Raw genomic sequence first — 17,343 nt, forward strand, 5'->3', positions numbered from 1 at the left:
GAGAAAAGGTTCCTAACAGGATCCCATTAGATGCAGAGAGAGACAATCTGTCTGAGGAGGAGAGATGTCACTTACACTGTGAGCACACACTCATCACCTGTCCCTTCCTCTCTCGTGTACTCAATCACTCTCTCTCGCCCTCTCTCTTTCTCAGCATCACCCCAACACACGCTCCATGCCCTTCCTAGTAAGCAGAGGTCTGGTGCTGACACCTAGATTACACACTCATTTCTCTCTCGCATGCTTGTTTATAACAAGCCCCTCTCCTCTTTCTCTCCTTCGAGCTCCTTTGAATTGCTTTTCGACGGAAGGGCCATTAAAGAAAATTAATTAAGCACTTTGGACGGTCCACTATTTAACTTAAGTACATACGCAATATGCGCTTCCACAAAGCCATATGGCAGATCATGTTTTTTTTTAAATAGAGTTGAGAGTGTGCGAATGAACGAGAAGGAGAGATTTTGGAAATGTTTATTTATGTATATGATGTTTGTTTACTGTAAATGAGCAGATATGCAATGGTATCTGCGACATCCCTACAGCCCATGCTTTCAGATTCCAAGGAACGTTTTGAGAGTTGAGCTCTGTTAACTTGCTGCTTCCTGGTTGGGTAAAGTGTTCACAGACTGGTTCAGAATTTAAATCACACGCGATAACCCACTGTAGCCCACCAGATAAATATTACAATATGTGAAAGGAAAAGCAGTAAAGTGAACATTGACAAGAGGGCTAAATTGGGCAAATCTGGTCCTGTCTAGCGGTTCACAGGGGTCCCTCAAGATTTACATTATACGTCTTGTATTCCTTCTCTTTATGAATTTGTGATTCCACTCTGTTTTTCTTTGTACTCACAAATACTGGCTCTGAGGTTGTAAACATGTCTGTCTTTTGTGTGCATGTTTATGCGCGTGTGTATGCATCCATTCAAAGGTGGCAGGTTGTTTTGAATCAGTTTCTCACTCTGACATCCGATTCACAGTCACCCCCTCTCTCTCCCTTGTATTTTAAACCGACTCTTGGACGTTAAACCCAGATTATCCTTTGAAGTAATTCACATACTACATTCTAACAAAAACAGCTTCTCTGTCAGCTCCCTCCAGAGTCTCCCCTTTATTTCTTGTTTTCTGAAACCATACAAGCCAGAGATTCTCAAAAAACAGGCTTTATTCAAAATTAAACCTTGGCGTGAATATGTGTTCACAATGCATCAATTCTTCTCTCTCTTCCTTCACACAATTCCTTCATGCTCAACAGTTTCTCTCTTCTTTCTTCATTATCTTTACATTTATGGATTTGGAGGACATTGGTATCGAAAGCAACTAACGGTGCATGCAAAATATACATTTCCTCAGCATGCATCCCCGGGAATCCAGCCCACAACTTTTGCATGCTTTTTGCATCTGTCTCTCTCTCAAAGAAGATTAACACACTCTCTACTCTCAATAAGATAAACAAAGATAATCCGTACAGGGCAGCAGGTTGATGACCATGGGTTACTAATATGCTTAAGGCAAGTACATATGATAATATCAGAGTTCTAACCATTAGACATCAGATTGTTGCGTTTCCACTTGTAATCTTCCATTTTACAAATGTCCATTTACATCAGACAACATGTCCACAATCAACTCATTCATTCTAACGCACAGACTGATGTTAACAAATACAACCTTATTGTAAAGTATTACCAAACATCTTTTCTAGGAATCACAGCTTTCCGTGATGTATTTGAATCATCAAGAAAGCATCACTTAGCCTACCAGGCTTAAACCCTTCAGATTATTTTAAAGATGCACCACTAGGTGCCACTGTTGGAAAACCATGCGGCATCATCACAAGTGTTCAGAAGAAAAGGTGTTTTGAGCAATACTTCAGCATCAGTCACTTTAAAGACAGTTGGTTGTACAACACTGTCACAAAAGACTACAGATGTGGATCTGTTGCCAGCACATTAAATATTTAAATGTGCACAGTCCTCCTCCATCATGAGCAGTGTAGTGCAGCTCAGACACACACGCGCACATACACAAACACATAAACACAGACTCGACACAATCTGCATACGCTTAATCAGAGCAGCATGCCACCCACCAACCCACACAAACACACATGCGCCGCTCTGTCTGGAAAATGATGCCTCTGAAAATTCACTTTGCGTTGATTAGTCTAAGAACTGTGAATAATGTGTAATGCCAGCGTGAGGACAAAATGTTAAATGCTGCTAAACTCATACACTTAGGCATGTGGCCGGGGAAAATTTTTGAAAAAAAATGTTCCACGTTGTTCTTTTCCTCAAACTTCACCTCGGTTTTCTTTACCTGAAGGACACAGTGTTTTGGGAGTTAAAGAATCAATGAGTTCACAAGGGCACAGCACATAACTTGTATTACTCGGGGGGAGAGAGGAGCGAGGGAGACTCTGCAGACATAAACCAAGCACCATCTGCCCGGAACTGAAATAAGAGGTTGTGGCGTAGCCGTAAACGGAGATGGTTTCTCCTCAGGTAGCGGTAGGCATGACCCAGCTTACCAAAAGGGGCCTTAGTGACCTATTCACTCGCACGTGCACACACTAATATTTTTGCCTCGGGCCGTTCTCTTTGTCCTCTTTGTCTGGGAATCAAAGGTTCTCTTCTCTGTCTGCAGGAAGCTCCATTCTTCGCTACCTTTCATTTTATAATGGTATCCATTTTGTCGTCACATATTTTGTCATTCAGAGCAACGTTAACAGAGACATGAAAAGGTCAAGTGTAAATGAAGGTCTGTATGTGTGAGAAAAAGGGATGGGTTGATTCTCTCCATGCTGAAATGTCCAGTTTGCTGGTTTATGCCGTTTAGTGGTTTGGTTTTTGAACAGGTTTTTGTAATGAAGCTTAAAAGGAATTTTTCACCCAAAAACGTATTTCAGCTTAAAAACAACAGGGGCTTTATCAAAGATATTAATATAAGAGAGATGCTCCACTGCCGTTCCAATAAATGGCAAGGAATGCCATATCAAAATGGCTGCTCTAGTGAAGGAAGTCCCGCCTTCCAGTAAATTAGATTTTTAGCACAGTTTAAGCTTAGCAAACTGAAGTTATGATACAATTCATAACTTTTTAAATATTGACCGGAAATATGCTGTTTAATTGTGATTTTTGCCAGCGATTTAAGAAATATCTGTCCTCCCCCATTTAAGTAGATAGGACTGTGGACTTGCTATGACGTAAATAGTAGGGCTGGGTTTTGAGACCATTTTGCCGATTCGATTCTTGTAGACATGGAATCCATATGTAAATATATTGGTTGGTAACCGCCTACTCAGCTAAATTAATGGAATACACATTCACGTTAATAGCAGAGCCCAACAATTGAATTACTTTTAACCTTTTTTTGAGTAACCAACATGTTTATAAAAAAAGAGGCGAAATACAGATAATATTCTCTGAGGCACGTGCATTAAGAGACAAGTCAGGGATTTCCCGAATCAATATTTTTTCTTTAAATTGAAGATCGATTAAATTCAAAGAATCAATATTTTTTACCCATCCCTAGTAAATAGCTGTCCAGAGGCATTGCAAACCTTGCCGCCGAGTGGCACAACTCGGTCTCGCACTTTGGTCTTTGTTTCACATAGAGAAAGGAAAGAATACAGATTTGCAAAGAACTTGAAGTTCGGTCACATCTAGTGACAGTTGTCTTTTTAACATGGGTGACCCAATGATATTCACGTGTCCATGTACACATGTGCAAGTGTCATCTGAAGAAAAGTGACAGTGCTCAGAACCCAGCGGGCATTAAGATGACAGAAATTGCTCCTATTGGGAACACTTTCTTGCCTGAGGTTAGCTCCTTTTTCTCTCCGCCTCTTTCTTTTCGAGAGGCAGGCATGATGTTCAGCTGTTCTGAATGAGATAGGCAGGTGGCCAGACGAAAGCGGCGTCCTCGGAACGCAAACACAACAAATAATGTTCAGATAATTTTTTATTTTTGTGTAATGGGCCGGAAACCAAAGGGGAGCTTAGTGCTAATTTTACGCTTTGTTTATTTTAATTCTATTAGAGTGGTATCTTTCATGTTTTCTATTAACTGCGCGTGGGCTCTCTAAAAGGCTAAATCCCCTTTTAACCTATTCAATCTTTGTCTTCAGATACTCCCACCTGCCTTCCCTGACTTATTGTTTCCTTCATCTCCATCTTACGGTGCAGCCGAGAGTCTCGAGCAGAATTTCAAATCCGGGCACAAGGATGGACAATGGAATCGTCTCTTTGTGATTTTGACAGGAATATTAGAGAGAAGCGTAACGTGAGAGCACTTTTAGAAATATTATTGGCAAATAAAGCATCAGTGCAATGGAGGATGAAGTATGAATTCAAGGAGAGACATGGGAGGAGCTCAATTGTTTACCCATAATTCCCCCTCTTTCATTTCCTCCCTCACTAAGCATTAGCGGACTAATCTCTCTCCAGTCTTCTTTAACCTTCCCTTTTATCTCTTCCAAGAAGCTTCTTGCTTAAATTTTCAGAGCAGCATTTTATTGCTGAGACATTGCACTTTCATAGCTCTTTCAGTAGTTTTTTTTCAATAGAGCATTTCAACGAAAAAATAATTGTTTGACTCTTAAGTAGAGCTCTTAAGTAAAAAAAACTAGATACATGTGATTTTTCCAGTATTTACTGGTCTTTGACAAATTTTGAGATCTACAAGTCATATTTAAAGGGAGAGTTCACCCAAAATTTTTAATTCTGTCATCTTTACCATCTTGTAATTTCAAACCTGTGTGACGTTCTTTCGCAGAAACGAAAAAAGAATGTTGGTAACCAAACACCGGTAGTACCCATTGACTTGCATTGGTTTTGTGTCCATACAATAGAAGTGAATAGCCATTGTTCACTTATCAACATTCTTCAAAATATTTTTTGTGTTCTTGTAAGAAAGAAAGTCATACAGGCATGAAATGACAAAAGGGTTAGTAAATGACAGAATTTTCATTTTATTACTGTAGGAGCAAACAACGAGTAAATTGATGTCTTTCATATAGTGTGTGTTCTTCCCCATTTCACCAATCTGTCCCTTAACATAAAGTCTATTTTATCAGTAATAATGTCTGACCTCCAGTGTATCGTCTCACTTTATATCTTTTCATATACACTCTCCTCTCCGGCCTCCGTTTAATCTCAATGATGCTTTCTGTATGTTCACATCCCAGTTCTCTCTTATCAAAGTAAAACATCCCCGGCCCAAAATCCCTACTAGGCTCACCTGCAGCCAAAGCTTTTAATTTTTTTAGCACAGACTTCCCCACACCTGCTAGAACTGGCTGTCACAGTGACAAACCCCCTCTCTCTATTCATACACACATATTCACTTGCATGAGTACAGTACAGTTGCTCTGACACACACACGAGTGAGTCCAGGTAGCTGGATTGGCATCAGTAGAACTGAGCTGGCTTTTTGGAGTGTCTGAACACAGATCCAGATCTGCGCTGAGCACACACAGACAGTCAGCAGGCTTCCCGTCAGCTCACAACCAGAGCTTCAGCCATCAAGCTCTAATAGGCAGCATGCGGTTCGTAACATATATATTATATATATATATATATATATATAAGTAAATTGAGATATTAGACATTCTGTTAAAAAGTGTACCAAGTAGGCCTACACTTTAAGTTAACTTCAAGTGCTCTATCGCCACACATACATGTTGTACTTAAAATACAAAGAATATAGTTTTTGTTGTACTTCAATTCATGGTGTCTCACAATAGCACAGTTGAGTACACTTAGATCTTCTTACGTCCACAAATGTATTTCAGTAAGTAAACAAATTAGTGCGTCACAATTGGGCACTTTAAATGTATTTACTTTGTTCACCTGGGTTAGCAACAGTTATACACTGTGTATAGTACAGTACACTATCATTTAAAAGTGTATGGTCACTTATATTTTTTTATTATTAATATGTTATTTTTATCATAACAAAACACAGACCAGAAGTTTTTCTTCGGGCCAGGCATGTGCGTCCGACAAAATCGCCTATAGTGAACTCAGCAAAACTATGAAAGAGCACAAATCTAGGTATTTTTGTTGTAACTGAACAAAACTAAAATAAATCAAAACTTGTTATATTTTAGCATATTCAGTGTAATAGCTGTATCCTTTGCCTATTTGGTAAAATGTACTCTTGAGTTTCTTGAAGTCTCATACTAAGGTGCTTTTTCATAAAAGAATTGTACATTTTGATTTTTGTAATAACATAAATATATTGGCACAATAGTATTATTGTGTTCAAAATTAGTTAAATTTAAGCATACGCCTTCAGAGCAAAAGGTTTACATGGTCAATAGAAACATTTCACTCAAGTGACCCTAATCTTTTGACCAGTAGCATGTATACACACACACACACACACACACACACACACACACACACACACACACACAAACGCATGCACACAGAGACAAGCATGACGACCATTTTTGATTAATCACATTAATTTCTTTAACACGTTACTTTTTTTCATCCTAAATTCATCATTCTAAATAACCCCTCTAAATTGACAGCCCTAATTCAAACTCCGATATTACCACTTATTCATGTGAGACGCCTTAATTCACTAATGTAACTTGCGTTGTTTATCTTGTCAGAAAGACAGAAACATTACTGAAGGGTTAAAAGGTGTCACACCAATCAAAGTCAGTGAAGTCCCCGGCTTATACAGGACTCACTGCAGCGTTCCAGGTGTCTATACCACGTTCAGATATCCTCAGACGAACAGTGAATAATGTCAGCCTGAATCATAATCAGGGAAGAAACAAGCGCTCAGGTCTCATGGGGCTCACGCAGCAGGCACGCGCTGCCCGGCGTGCTGTTGTAAATCACGCTCCTTTTTCTCACAGCCCGGATGCGCATTCTGTGGCGGAGCTGATTCAACGTTGACTCACATCGCCTGTACACCACAGACAATCTTGCTTTGCCCTTTTGTGGATTCTTTTTTCTAACATTGAAGCAGATTTCCTCACGACACCTGGCAGAGTGAGTAACCTGCTCCCTCCTACACCGGAACATTATCTGCTCTATGATATGTTTTTTGAACTCTGCCCACCATCCCTGAACTCACAACTACGCACATGTACACACTTTCACCTGCTTTACAGACCAGAATATATGATGGTTTGGATACCGATCGCCACCGTTAGATGTTGTCTCCACCAGATTTTTAACTATCATAATGGAGAAGATGCTGGTACGCTATATAAACTACCCTGAAACCGCAAGAACCTTGAGTTCATGCCAAATTTCTCCCATACTTTTAATCTCGTGGACCTTCCTCCCACCTTGTTCAAAATGATCACAGCCTCTTGGTTCGATCCGGTGATGTTAAATGTGTCCCCCGACTCTCCATCCAGAATGGTATAATCCAGTTTGGCATTGTCTCCCAAATCAGCATCTGTTGCCGAGATCCGGCCCACCTCCGCCCCTGGCACGGCCAACTCTGACACAGAGAACAGCCAGGAACCTGAGACAGCAAAAAGATGAGGACAAAAAGACGGAAATGAAAGAGATGAAAGGAAAGAGAGACAAGGGGACAGGGAATCAATCATCGTGTACACTCATGCGTCACTCCAATTTGACTTTGAAATTTCTGACTGCAACAAAGTTATCGAACAGAAAAATTATCTATTGTACGACTCACTCATTTTTGTCGATAATAAGATTCTCTTTTTGACAGCGGCTATTGATTGGCATCTTGTTTCTGTAATTGCTCTCTGTATCACTATAACCATAATCTGCCGCCCTTACATTAAATTACAGAATTACTTCTACATATTAATAGTTTGTATGTATTAATTGAAAACCCTACTCAAATACAGTATTATTATTGCTAGGATTATGTTTTTAGAGAAAATATATTAGTAAAAACTGTGCATATTTCTTGACCACTAATAATATAATATAATGTTGGGGGGATGGGCTGCCTTTCAAATCGGTGCTGGTTACAGATCTGCTTAAGGGCAACCAAAAATGAAAATGCAACATTTACTCACCCTCATGTCATTCCAAACATTTGATTTTCTTCTGCAGAACACAAAAGAAGATATTTTGAAGAGTGTTGGTAGCCGAACATTGGCCCCCATACACTTCCATCGTCTGGACACAAAACCACTGAGACATTTCTCAAAATATCTTTTCTGTTCTACAGAAACACAAAAGTCAATCAGGTTTTGAATGACATAAAGGGAAATAAATTACATAATTTTATTTTTGAGTGAACTCTCCCCTTGAAGCCAAAATCGTGATGCTTAACACTTTGAATCTACAACCTTGTGTTGTTTCCTGGTTGTAATTTTCTTCCAGAATGCAACTCTCCCATTACATTTACATTTATATTTAGTAATTTAGCAGACGCTTTTATCCAAAGCAATAGAAGCAATTTGAGAAACAAAACAACAACAATGCATAGGTGCAATAAAACTGGTCTCAGTTAGCCTACCACAGTATAAGAAGGTAAGAAGTAAGAATTTCTTATTTTGGGGGGGTAGGAAAGTAGAAAAGAAGTAGAAGACTGTACTTAGCCGATACTTAAAGACAACTACAGAATCTGCTTATCTTGTTGCACATCTGGAGAAAGTGTTTGGGAGTGATTTTTCCCCTTTGTGGGACGTAGGACAAGAGCCTGAACAACTTGCTTAGCATGCTCAGACGGGAAAGGTCAAATCTTCCTAATATTGTAGAAGCTGAATCTACAGGATCTGAATCTGCTGGCAACATGATCTTTGAAGTTCAGCTGATTGTCATTTACCACTCCCAGGTTTCTGGCCGTTCTGATAGGAGTAATGGTTGATGAACCTAGTTGGATAGAAAGGTTGTGCTGAGACTTCGGGTCGGACCGATCCCTAACTGTTCAGATTTTGCAAGCTTCAGCTGCAGGTGATGGTCCTTTATCCAGAGTGAAATGTCATTCAGGCATTCTGAGTTGTGCGAAGAGACGGTCAGATCATTACGCTGAAAGGACAGGTGGAGCTATGTGTCATCCGCATAGCAGTGATAGGAATAGCCATATTCCCAAATGACAGAACCTAGGGACACTGTGTATATGGAGAAGAGGAGCGGTCCAAGAACTGAGCCCTGGGGTACCCCTGTACTGAGATGCTGGGACTCAGAGACCTCACCTCTCCAGTATACTCTGAATGACCTAAGCACCGAGGATTTAGAGGCCACCCATGCGAGTATGACTGTGCAGTCTCGTTGGAATGACCGCTCTTTAAACCAGACTGGTTGCTGTCAAAGAGGTTGTTCTGTGTGAGAAAGGAGGAGAGCTGGTCAGCTACCACATACTCAAGGGTTTTGCAATGAAGGGGAGGAGAGATAATGGTTTATAGTTTCCTAGCAGTGCAGGATAAAGAGTGGGCTTCTTCAGTAGCGGGTTTATACGGGCCTCCTTAAAAGCTGTGGGAAATGTACCAGTGGTGAGAGAAGAGTTGATAATGTGGGTCGGAGCGGGGACAATGGATGGAGAGATGGCAGAGGTGACATCAACAGAGAAAGAATAGAGGAAAGACTGACAGAGACAGAGGATCATTTGATTTGTGCCGCTTCTTCTCAGCAGATCTGAGCTAGGTGCGATGCTCTCAGACAACATCGGATTACCAGGGGGCAGATGTAAGATGGAATAAACTGTCCAAGCAGGATGTCTGAGTGGAGCACAGAGTGTCGGTGGCGTTGTTGGTATTCAGTAGAGCTGTTTAGGGGAAGGGAGCATTGAGGAGACCTATGAGGATAAGTGGGAGGGAGAAAGTGTGCTGTGGTTGCGTCAGAATGCGACCAGTGGGAAAGAGTGTGTTGCGTCCGGTCGAGATCCAAAGTACAGGGGGGTAGCCTAGGCGTGATGAGTGAAGCAATGGTGAGTGTAGATAAGTTCCAGCTGATTAGCAGACTTGTGGGTTGCTGAAGTGGGAACTCAACGTAGTCAGTTTGTTGAAGTCGTCAGTCTTTGGTTTTTCAAAGTAGATGTTGAAATCTTCAAGTACCACCAGGGGAGTACCATCCTCCAGGAAGTATGAGAGAAGTACATCCAAGTCCTCCAGGAAATGTCCAAGCTGACCTGGGGGACAATGAATGATTACAACTTCAATTTTAAAAGGGTGGCTGATAGTTATAACACGCAAGACTTGAAGGAGCTGTTGTCACATACAAGTGCTAGCTGCTTGAATTACGTCCAATTACTTTCAGTTCTCATCACACCGACTGTTCACACATGCCTTTGTTGATTTGTATACAGTATTGTGTTGTAGAAATAGTAGCATCTCACTGAAAGCCTGCAAATCCAGTAGGGCATATAAAAATTTATGGAATTAGATTGTATGGTTTTAGATATTGACGAAAAAAAGGAGTTGCAAGCATACAGAAAAGTAATAGCCAAAGTAATAAAATGATAAAGTCACAAAACACTTCCACCTCTATCAATGTTTATAGTCAACGTCTGTTCCACACGTCACAACCTGAAAAATTATACATTCCATCTCCATTAGACAGCTTGTGTATGACACAGCAAAACAACAGCCTGAGATGAAAGTCAAAGCGTGTCTCAGTCTCCCCCATGTCAAGAAACCCACACAAATTTACAGCCATTTATGAACATCTGACTTTCAAATTACACCCTCAGTAATGTTTATCACTTTCCCTGGCTTTGAATTAGGCAGACTGGCGTGAAGTCGATGGCCTGCTGCTCTTTGATGACAGAGAGTCTGATGGGAAGAGTCTTTGGTTCCACAGGTGTGTGAGGTGACTCCAAGCGAATGCCCACGTGTCATAGCATGGACATGAAAACGCTCTGTAACTTCTGTCAAGCAAAGTGATGAGCTTCCTCTAAGAAAATGTCACCTAAGATAGAATCGAGGTGAAGAGAAATCGAGGGGAGCTATTTACTTTGGGATTTTGTGGAACATGACACAAACAAGCGCAAGATCATGTGCTTCAATATAAGACTAGATACCCACTGAACACAATCAATGTAGTGTTTTCACACAGAAGCAATAGTTGATATTTCCTAAAGCGGGGCTGTTCTGCAGCATCCATTTACAGTAGCCTTTTTTTGTAGTGTTTTAGTCTCTGCTCACTCTTTGTACAGGTAAGATACAAAGACAACTTTATAGAACTTAGTAGTTTTTATTTTAAGTGTAAGATTGTGATGCAGATGTAAGTCTTGTGTTATAATTTTGTACCTGGTTCGAAATCTGACCTAATATATAATTTATTCTAATGTACCATACAGAATTGAAACTGAACTTGACAGCCAGTGATCATGCCAATGACCACGCATTTTCTTAGCATGAAAAAGAGGAACTTTTGACATTTTGATTACAACTCCCTTTGTGCTCCATAGAAAAAAAGTCATGGGAGTTTAGAGTGACATGAGATTATGTGATGACAGATTTTTGAATTCAGAGTATGAGATGTGACTTAAATGGACTGACAAAAATGGTCTCTGGCTCAGCATTTTAGACCCTTTAATAACCTACAATTATCATGCAATTAATTTGCACATAATTAAAAAAAACTATGTATTCATTACTGCTGTCAAATGGATTTATCACGATTAATCGATTCCAAAAACGTCCAAAATATGTGTTTTTATGTATATTTGTGCGTGTGTGTGTTTAGGTTTATTCAGTATAACCAATATTTACTTAAATATATCTACATTCATATGTAAATATAATGTATATGTATTATGTTTAATGTATAATGTATCAATATAAATCTATATTAAACATACTTGTATGTTTGTGCATTTATATGTACATAAAAATCAATGCCGCCACACACATTATATAAACACAAACATTTATTTTTGATGTGATTAATCACAATGAATTTTTGCCAGCCCTTATATGTATATGTGTATGTATTTTATTTGTTAACATAATTAATTGCATAATTATTTACTTTTAATGCCACTTCAGGTTGAATTAGGTTTCAATATACAAATGTGCAAACAAACAGAACTCAAAAAAACAAACAGCTCATAGGAAATAGTGAAACTATTGACTACAACTGTATCAGTTATTTATATTTTTTGTCCACTCTTTTGGTAATATTTTGTAGCCATTCTCATGGGTCTTGGATCAATAAGCTTGGCACGTGTGTTGGCAATTTTTGCATGAACATTTCTACATACATCTTTATTAATATATTTATATTAAGAGCATTTCAACTAACCAAAGTTGGACATCACTTTTGGACACAACTTTCTACATTTTGGATGTTGCCAAAATCCCCTTGGCTATCAAACTCTTGGCAGTTAAATGTGCATGACTTCTAAGCTAAACTTAGACAGCTAGCCACATTTGTCATTTACTATGGCTTAAGACAGAGAAAACTCACTTTAAAGCATAAACAACACAATGACAGCCACCCATCACCTCATATATCACAAATCAAGAAAGCCACGGACAGCGGATGATAATTTTTCCCAATGCGGCTGTAGCCGGCCAATCATTTGGCATGAAATACCAAGATCAATGTTCTGTGACTTAGAGATATAGCGTCTCCAACTGGGCCGGTGTAATTGCGTTTAGAAGGGACGATAGAGGGCTTCCGCTGCGCGTGCTCTAACTCACTTCAAAGAAGCACCTTTACACTCGGGCCTCACCTCCGTGATGGGAGAGACTGCTCGTTTTATTCTTTTAAATCATTAAAAGGCACTCTAATGGGGCTGGGTTCTTCAGGTAAGGAGCCGGTATGAGTCAGTGCCCAATAGGAGCTTAAGAGGTGAGTATTTAGTGCCTTTCAATGATGGGCAGATGGAGTTAATTAGCAGGTCTGTGCATGACCACAGGTTCAGCTCAGTAAATAACATAGAGCAGAAATTACCTCAGGTCCATAGGGCGAAAATGAGTGAGAGAGGGAGAGTGAAAAGGAGAGGGGAAGGCTTCATGTGGGCAAGCAAGAGATGAATTATGAAAGGAACACACTTACTACAAAAAAAGTACTACAAAGATTCTCGGTGGGTGAATGGATAGAGGGGACGGTATTGTTTGCAAATGAGCGGAAAACAGCTTGATTCAAAGATGTGGCAATTACAAACAGAGGCGAATGGAATAGCAAAAGCACGGCTAAAAGAGAGACGGGTCCACAGACAAAAAGAGAAAATAGCGTTAGAGAAAGAAAGAGGGAATAAGAGCTCCACAGTGTTATCTATGGGCGAGGCTTTATGTTGCTTTGGAAAAGAGACCCGTGAGTTAGGAGAGCCATTATAAAAGTGTCTAGCTGGCTAAAGCTCAAGCGCCGGTTGAAAATTGTGTGAATAAAATCTGCATCTTTTAAAGATGTCCGTCACCACAGCGCTTATATGGGAAGTAAAATGGATTTTGTAGTAAGTAAAATTGCCACTGAATAACAGCATGTGCTCACTATTCCTTCTTTTTGTAAGGAAGAAAAAAAGCTTATTTTGTAGAGAAGTTTGGAGAAACACGAATGTGAGTAGATGATGATAGAGGTTTCTTTTTAAATCAAATGATCTGCATACGGTGCAACACTATGGGATGAATCAAATTTAAACATGTCACTGTTTTACAGGCACTTAAATACTGCAGTTAAAAAAACACAGTAAAACAAAGAACCATTGCTAAATGTTGCTATTTCAAAGTTCAGCAGAGTTCTCAGTTGTGTATCATTGAAGTGTCATAAATGTTTATTCTAAAAGGATTAAAAGTAAGACGATTGTTCAAATACATGTTTAAATTACTGTAAAATTAAAACAGAGGTAGATTAACATTTGCTTAAAGGAGTCATATGACACGGTTAAAATGAATATTAGCGTTTGTTTTAGATGTAATGCAATGTGTATACACGATTTAAGGTTCAAAAACATACCATGCATGTTTGTATCTCCTCTTTGCCCCGCCTCTCTGAATCGAGCAGATTTTTTACAAAGCTCATCGCTCTGAAAAGCAAGGTGTGTTATGATTGGCCAGTTAACCAGTGCGTAGTGATTGGTCGAATACTGAAAGCGTGTGACGGAAACGCCTCTAACCATATTTGGAACATACGGTTCCAAACCTTACTGGTTAATGCCAGTAATGAGAATGAAATTCTTGCTCAATTTGAATATTTTAACGAAAGTTGAACTCAAACTGAAAAAGTACTAATAGGAAAGATTTTAAAAGTAATGAAATCTATAAGTTAGTGGCAAACCTGCTGCAAAATGCCGCAAAGTTTAAATGTGTAGGAGAAAACAACTGAGGTATTAGAGAGATCTCATCTGTGATTTCTTTTCCTTGGGAAAGGACACAATTAGCTACAACTCAAATCAAGTCACTGATTTACAGTCTGTGCTGTGATAAATTGATTTATAGAAAGCATTTAAATAGATGGCAAATCAACCAAGCAGGGCAAACAAAATCATGCAATACAACTATCAAAGACATTAAAAAATCTTTGATTTTTTTTATTTACTTGGCTCAAAGTCTGAGGGGGCCGTATGAATAAGCATAACACTTCTCATTACACCGCATTCTTATGAAGGCAGGATGGGACCTACAGCAAAAAGGGCACATAAAGCCCATTTCACCAAAAGAGCAAGGCGATCAATAAAGACCCACTGAGATGATGTGATTATACAGGGGTTTTAACACAATATTTGCATTCGGCTCCTGCTGTGAAGCTTAATGCTGTAAAGCCGCATCCTTCTTGAGCTCACATCATGTGAATGCATGCACGACATCATGGGATTGCAAGGTGGTTAACACCGCTCGCTCACGCCAAACTGATGGATTCATCGCAGCAGGGATTTAGCACTGAAGGAGTTTGGTAACTGTATATGAAAACATCAAAAGAGGGGGAGACATTAAAAAATTATGACTCAAAGTGAGAGTTGCGTGGGAGATGGACAGTTTTACAGATAAAAGGACTGAAAACGCATGGGTGCTATTGCTAAAGGAAACAAATCGAAAGTCTGATGGGGCGAATAAAAAAGTAAAAAGGCAAAGTATCTACGTTTGTCTGGACTTGTGCGGAAGGACAAGGTGCATGTCTGGGGTGAGCGCATCTGTGAGCAGTGATTATTCTGTCAACTGAAGCACTTTGGAATATTAATGAACAGAGCCAAAATAGGAAGCGGGTGAAAAATGAATAGGAGGCTATTAAGAGGCTAATAGTAACCAATAGTATTTTAATTACAGCTATTGGAGAATGTGGAGCTTAATTATAGAAGACAATTATTGGAATTATTTCTATTATCTAACTGTTCTGGTATTTCTTGCATCGCCATTATTTCTTTCATTCTGCATGGTGTTTAATCTGCAGTACATTAGTGTGACTAGTTTGAAACCTTCATGTGCCCAGCATGCAGTAGACCGGTCCACATCAGCCTTAATTAACACTGGATGATTCTACAGCCACAGGATAAGAGAAAATCTTACAGACTCTGACTAAACTTTTCTTACTACAGCCACGAAACTCAATTGTTTTTCAAAGGATAATCTACAAAGGAAAAATGTTTTGTCAGGTAAACTTTCATGTGGCATCTAAATTACTGGTTTTATTTGTTGGTTACACAGACAGATGCAATTTTTAAGAGCAGAAATATTTACTCAACTCCACATTACTTTTTACAACGTGCATAAAACAGCCCATACATTACAGCCCAGAGAGAGCATATTCGATTGAAACAGGATTTCAACAAGAAAACAAAATATCGATGCTGGTTGTACTAATAACTGCCAGGGAATAATACATCCCATGTTGCTAATAATTATAAATTTCAGTCCAGACAACCTTTTCAAAATGTGTAACAGATACAATTGTTTACAGAGGATCCCTTACAAAAAGTGCACTGTAAAGCATTCAACTATTTACACTTAAAAGCTGCATTTTAAAGAAAATGTAGCATCATCTAACGGTCTGGTTTGCGCATTGCAACCAACGGCTCCCTTTCGATGCACTATGGCGGCTAATACAGCACTAAGATGTCATCCAGTTTTCACTTTTTTGCCGAAGGAGAAAACGTATTTAAGAAAAGCTCTGCATTACCCTGGTACCATGCCCAGCTTACTATGGTAGTACCATATGATTTTTGAGGGATATTTGTTTGTAAATAATGTCTGTGACTTCATCTAATAATTCAGATAGGAGCTCTGTAGCTTTTCACAAATGATAAAATTTTTTGTGATAAATGTTTACTTTGAATGAACTCTAAGTCACTTCAGATAAAATTGTCCGTCAAAATCAAAATCATAAATGTAAACGTCTAATCGGTTGTCAGGAGTATTTGAATCACCAACTGTTATTTTTCACAGAAACCCAACTGAAAGGTGTGAATAAGGCAGAGGGGACTCCAAGGTGGCACCGAAAACCCCTGACATCCAATTGACCCGTCTGGGTGACACCCCAAAATTGTATTTGCTACTTATGTTGATTGACATCTGATTTCACCTCTCGTTGAAAAAAGCGTTTATTTTGACGTTTGGCGGCAGTGTTTTCACGTGACGTCACCGTACACAAAAGCCAAGCGAGTCAAAAGTTAGACTTTTAAATGTTGTGTAAATGTAAAGTTTTTCCCAGCATTTTCTAACCTTAGATAAATATAAACAGTGTTGGGAAAGATCCTCTATTTCTTCAATATAACCTATATATGAAACGCTCTGCATGACCCTGGTATTTATCAATATCAATCTCGTGTGAGCTGAAAAACAATAGGTAATTTGTAAAGGTTGTGTAAAAACAAATACAGAAGTGTTTGATACGGAGGGGGATTATAATTACATAGTATGTCACAACACAAAATCACAAAACTTTGACAGGGAGAATTAATCTCCTCTGAATAGCCTAGTGCAGTCCTTCCCAAAGTCGGACTACGGTCCGGATTAGGACCGGAAGATAATTCGTTCTGGACCCGCCAAGTTCCAAATAAACACACACACAGGCGCGCCAGGCGCGCAAACCATTGTAGGGGCCCTATCACAAAGAAAGCATTTATTGCTGGTATTGCTGGGACGCGCCTATTTTAAATTGTTTTCAGTTGGCAGAGAGCGTTTGGGTGTCTTTAGCAGTGTTTACCGACTTCTCAGGTAAGGCGTGTAGATAAAGTGTTGCCGGTACAGCCTCGCGAGCGCGTGGTTTTGCTTCGCTGTAGCAGCTCGTCTTTCTCTTGGTCTATCTGTGCAGTGAACGTCAGAAAACAGAGGCACATTCAACCGACTGAACTAAAACGGCATTTTCAAAACTCTGTCACTGTTACAGACTGCCTGGGCATATGAAAATGGTTGTAGTTTGTCAGTAAAAATTTGCATAGTTTGTTGCCCAGACAGACATTTATGCTGCATGATTCAATAAAAGTTACATTCAAGTACAGAAAATATGCA

The 17,343-nt window shown here is 39.4% G+C and overlaps 1 protein-coding gene across 1 annotated transcript in view; it reads right to left on the minus strand.

Moving 5' to 3' along the window:
* The window catches only part of cdh24b (cadherin 24, type 2b), a gene marked incomplete at both ends in the record, with an annotated part of 63,510 nt that overhangs the window by 13,119 nt on the left and 33,048 nt on the right, over window positions 1-17,343 (minus strand). Inside the window, one exon of the mRNA XM_079453674.1 lies at window positions 7,315-7,496. Coding sequence (XP_079309800.1) covers window positions 7,315-7,496 — 182 coding nt within the window. The remainder of the gene's footprint in view (window positions 1-7,314; window positions 7,497-17,343) is intronic.

Source organism: Barbatula barbatula (assembly GCF_947034865.1).
Source record: "Barbatula barbatula genome assembly, chromosome: 3".
NCBI classification, from domain to species: Eukaryota; Metazoa; Chordata; class Actinopteri; order Cypriniformes; family Nemacheilidae; genus Barbatula; species Barbatula barbatula.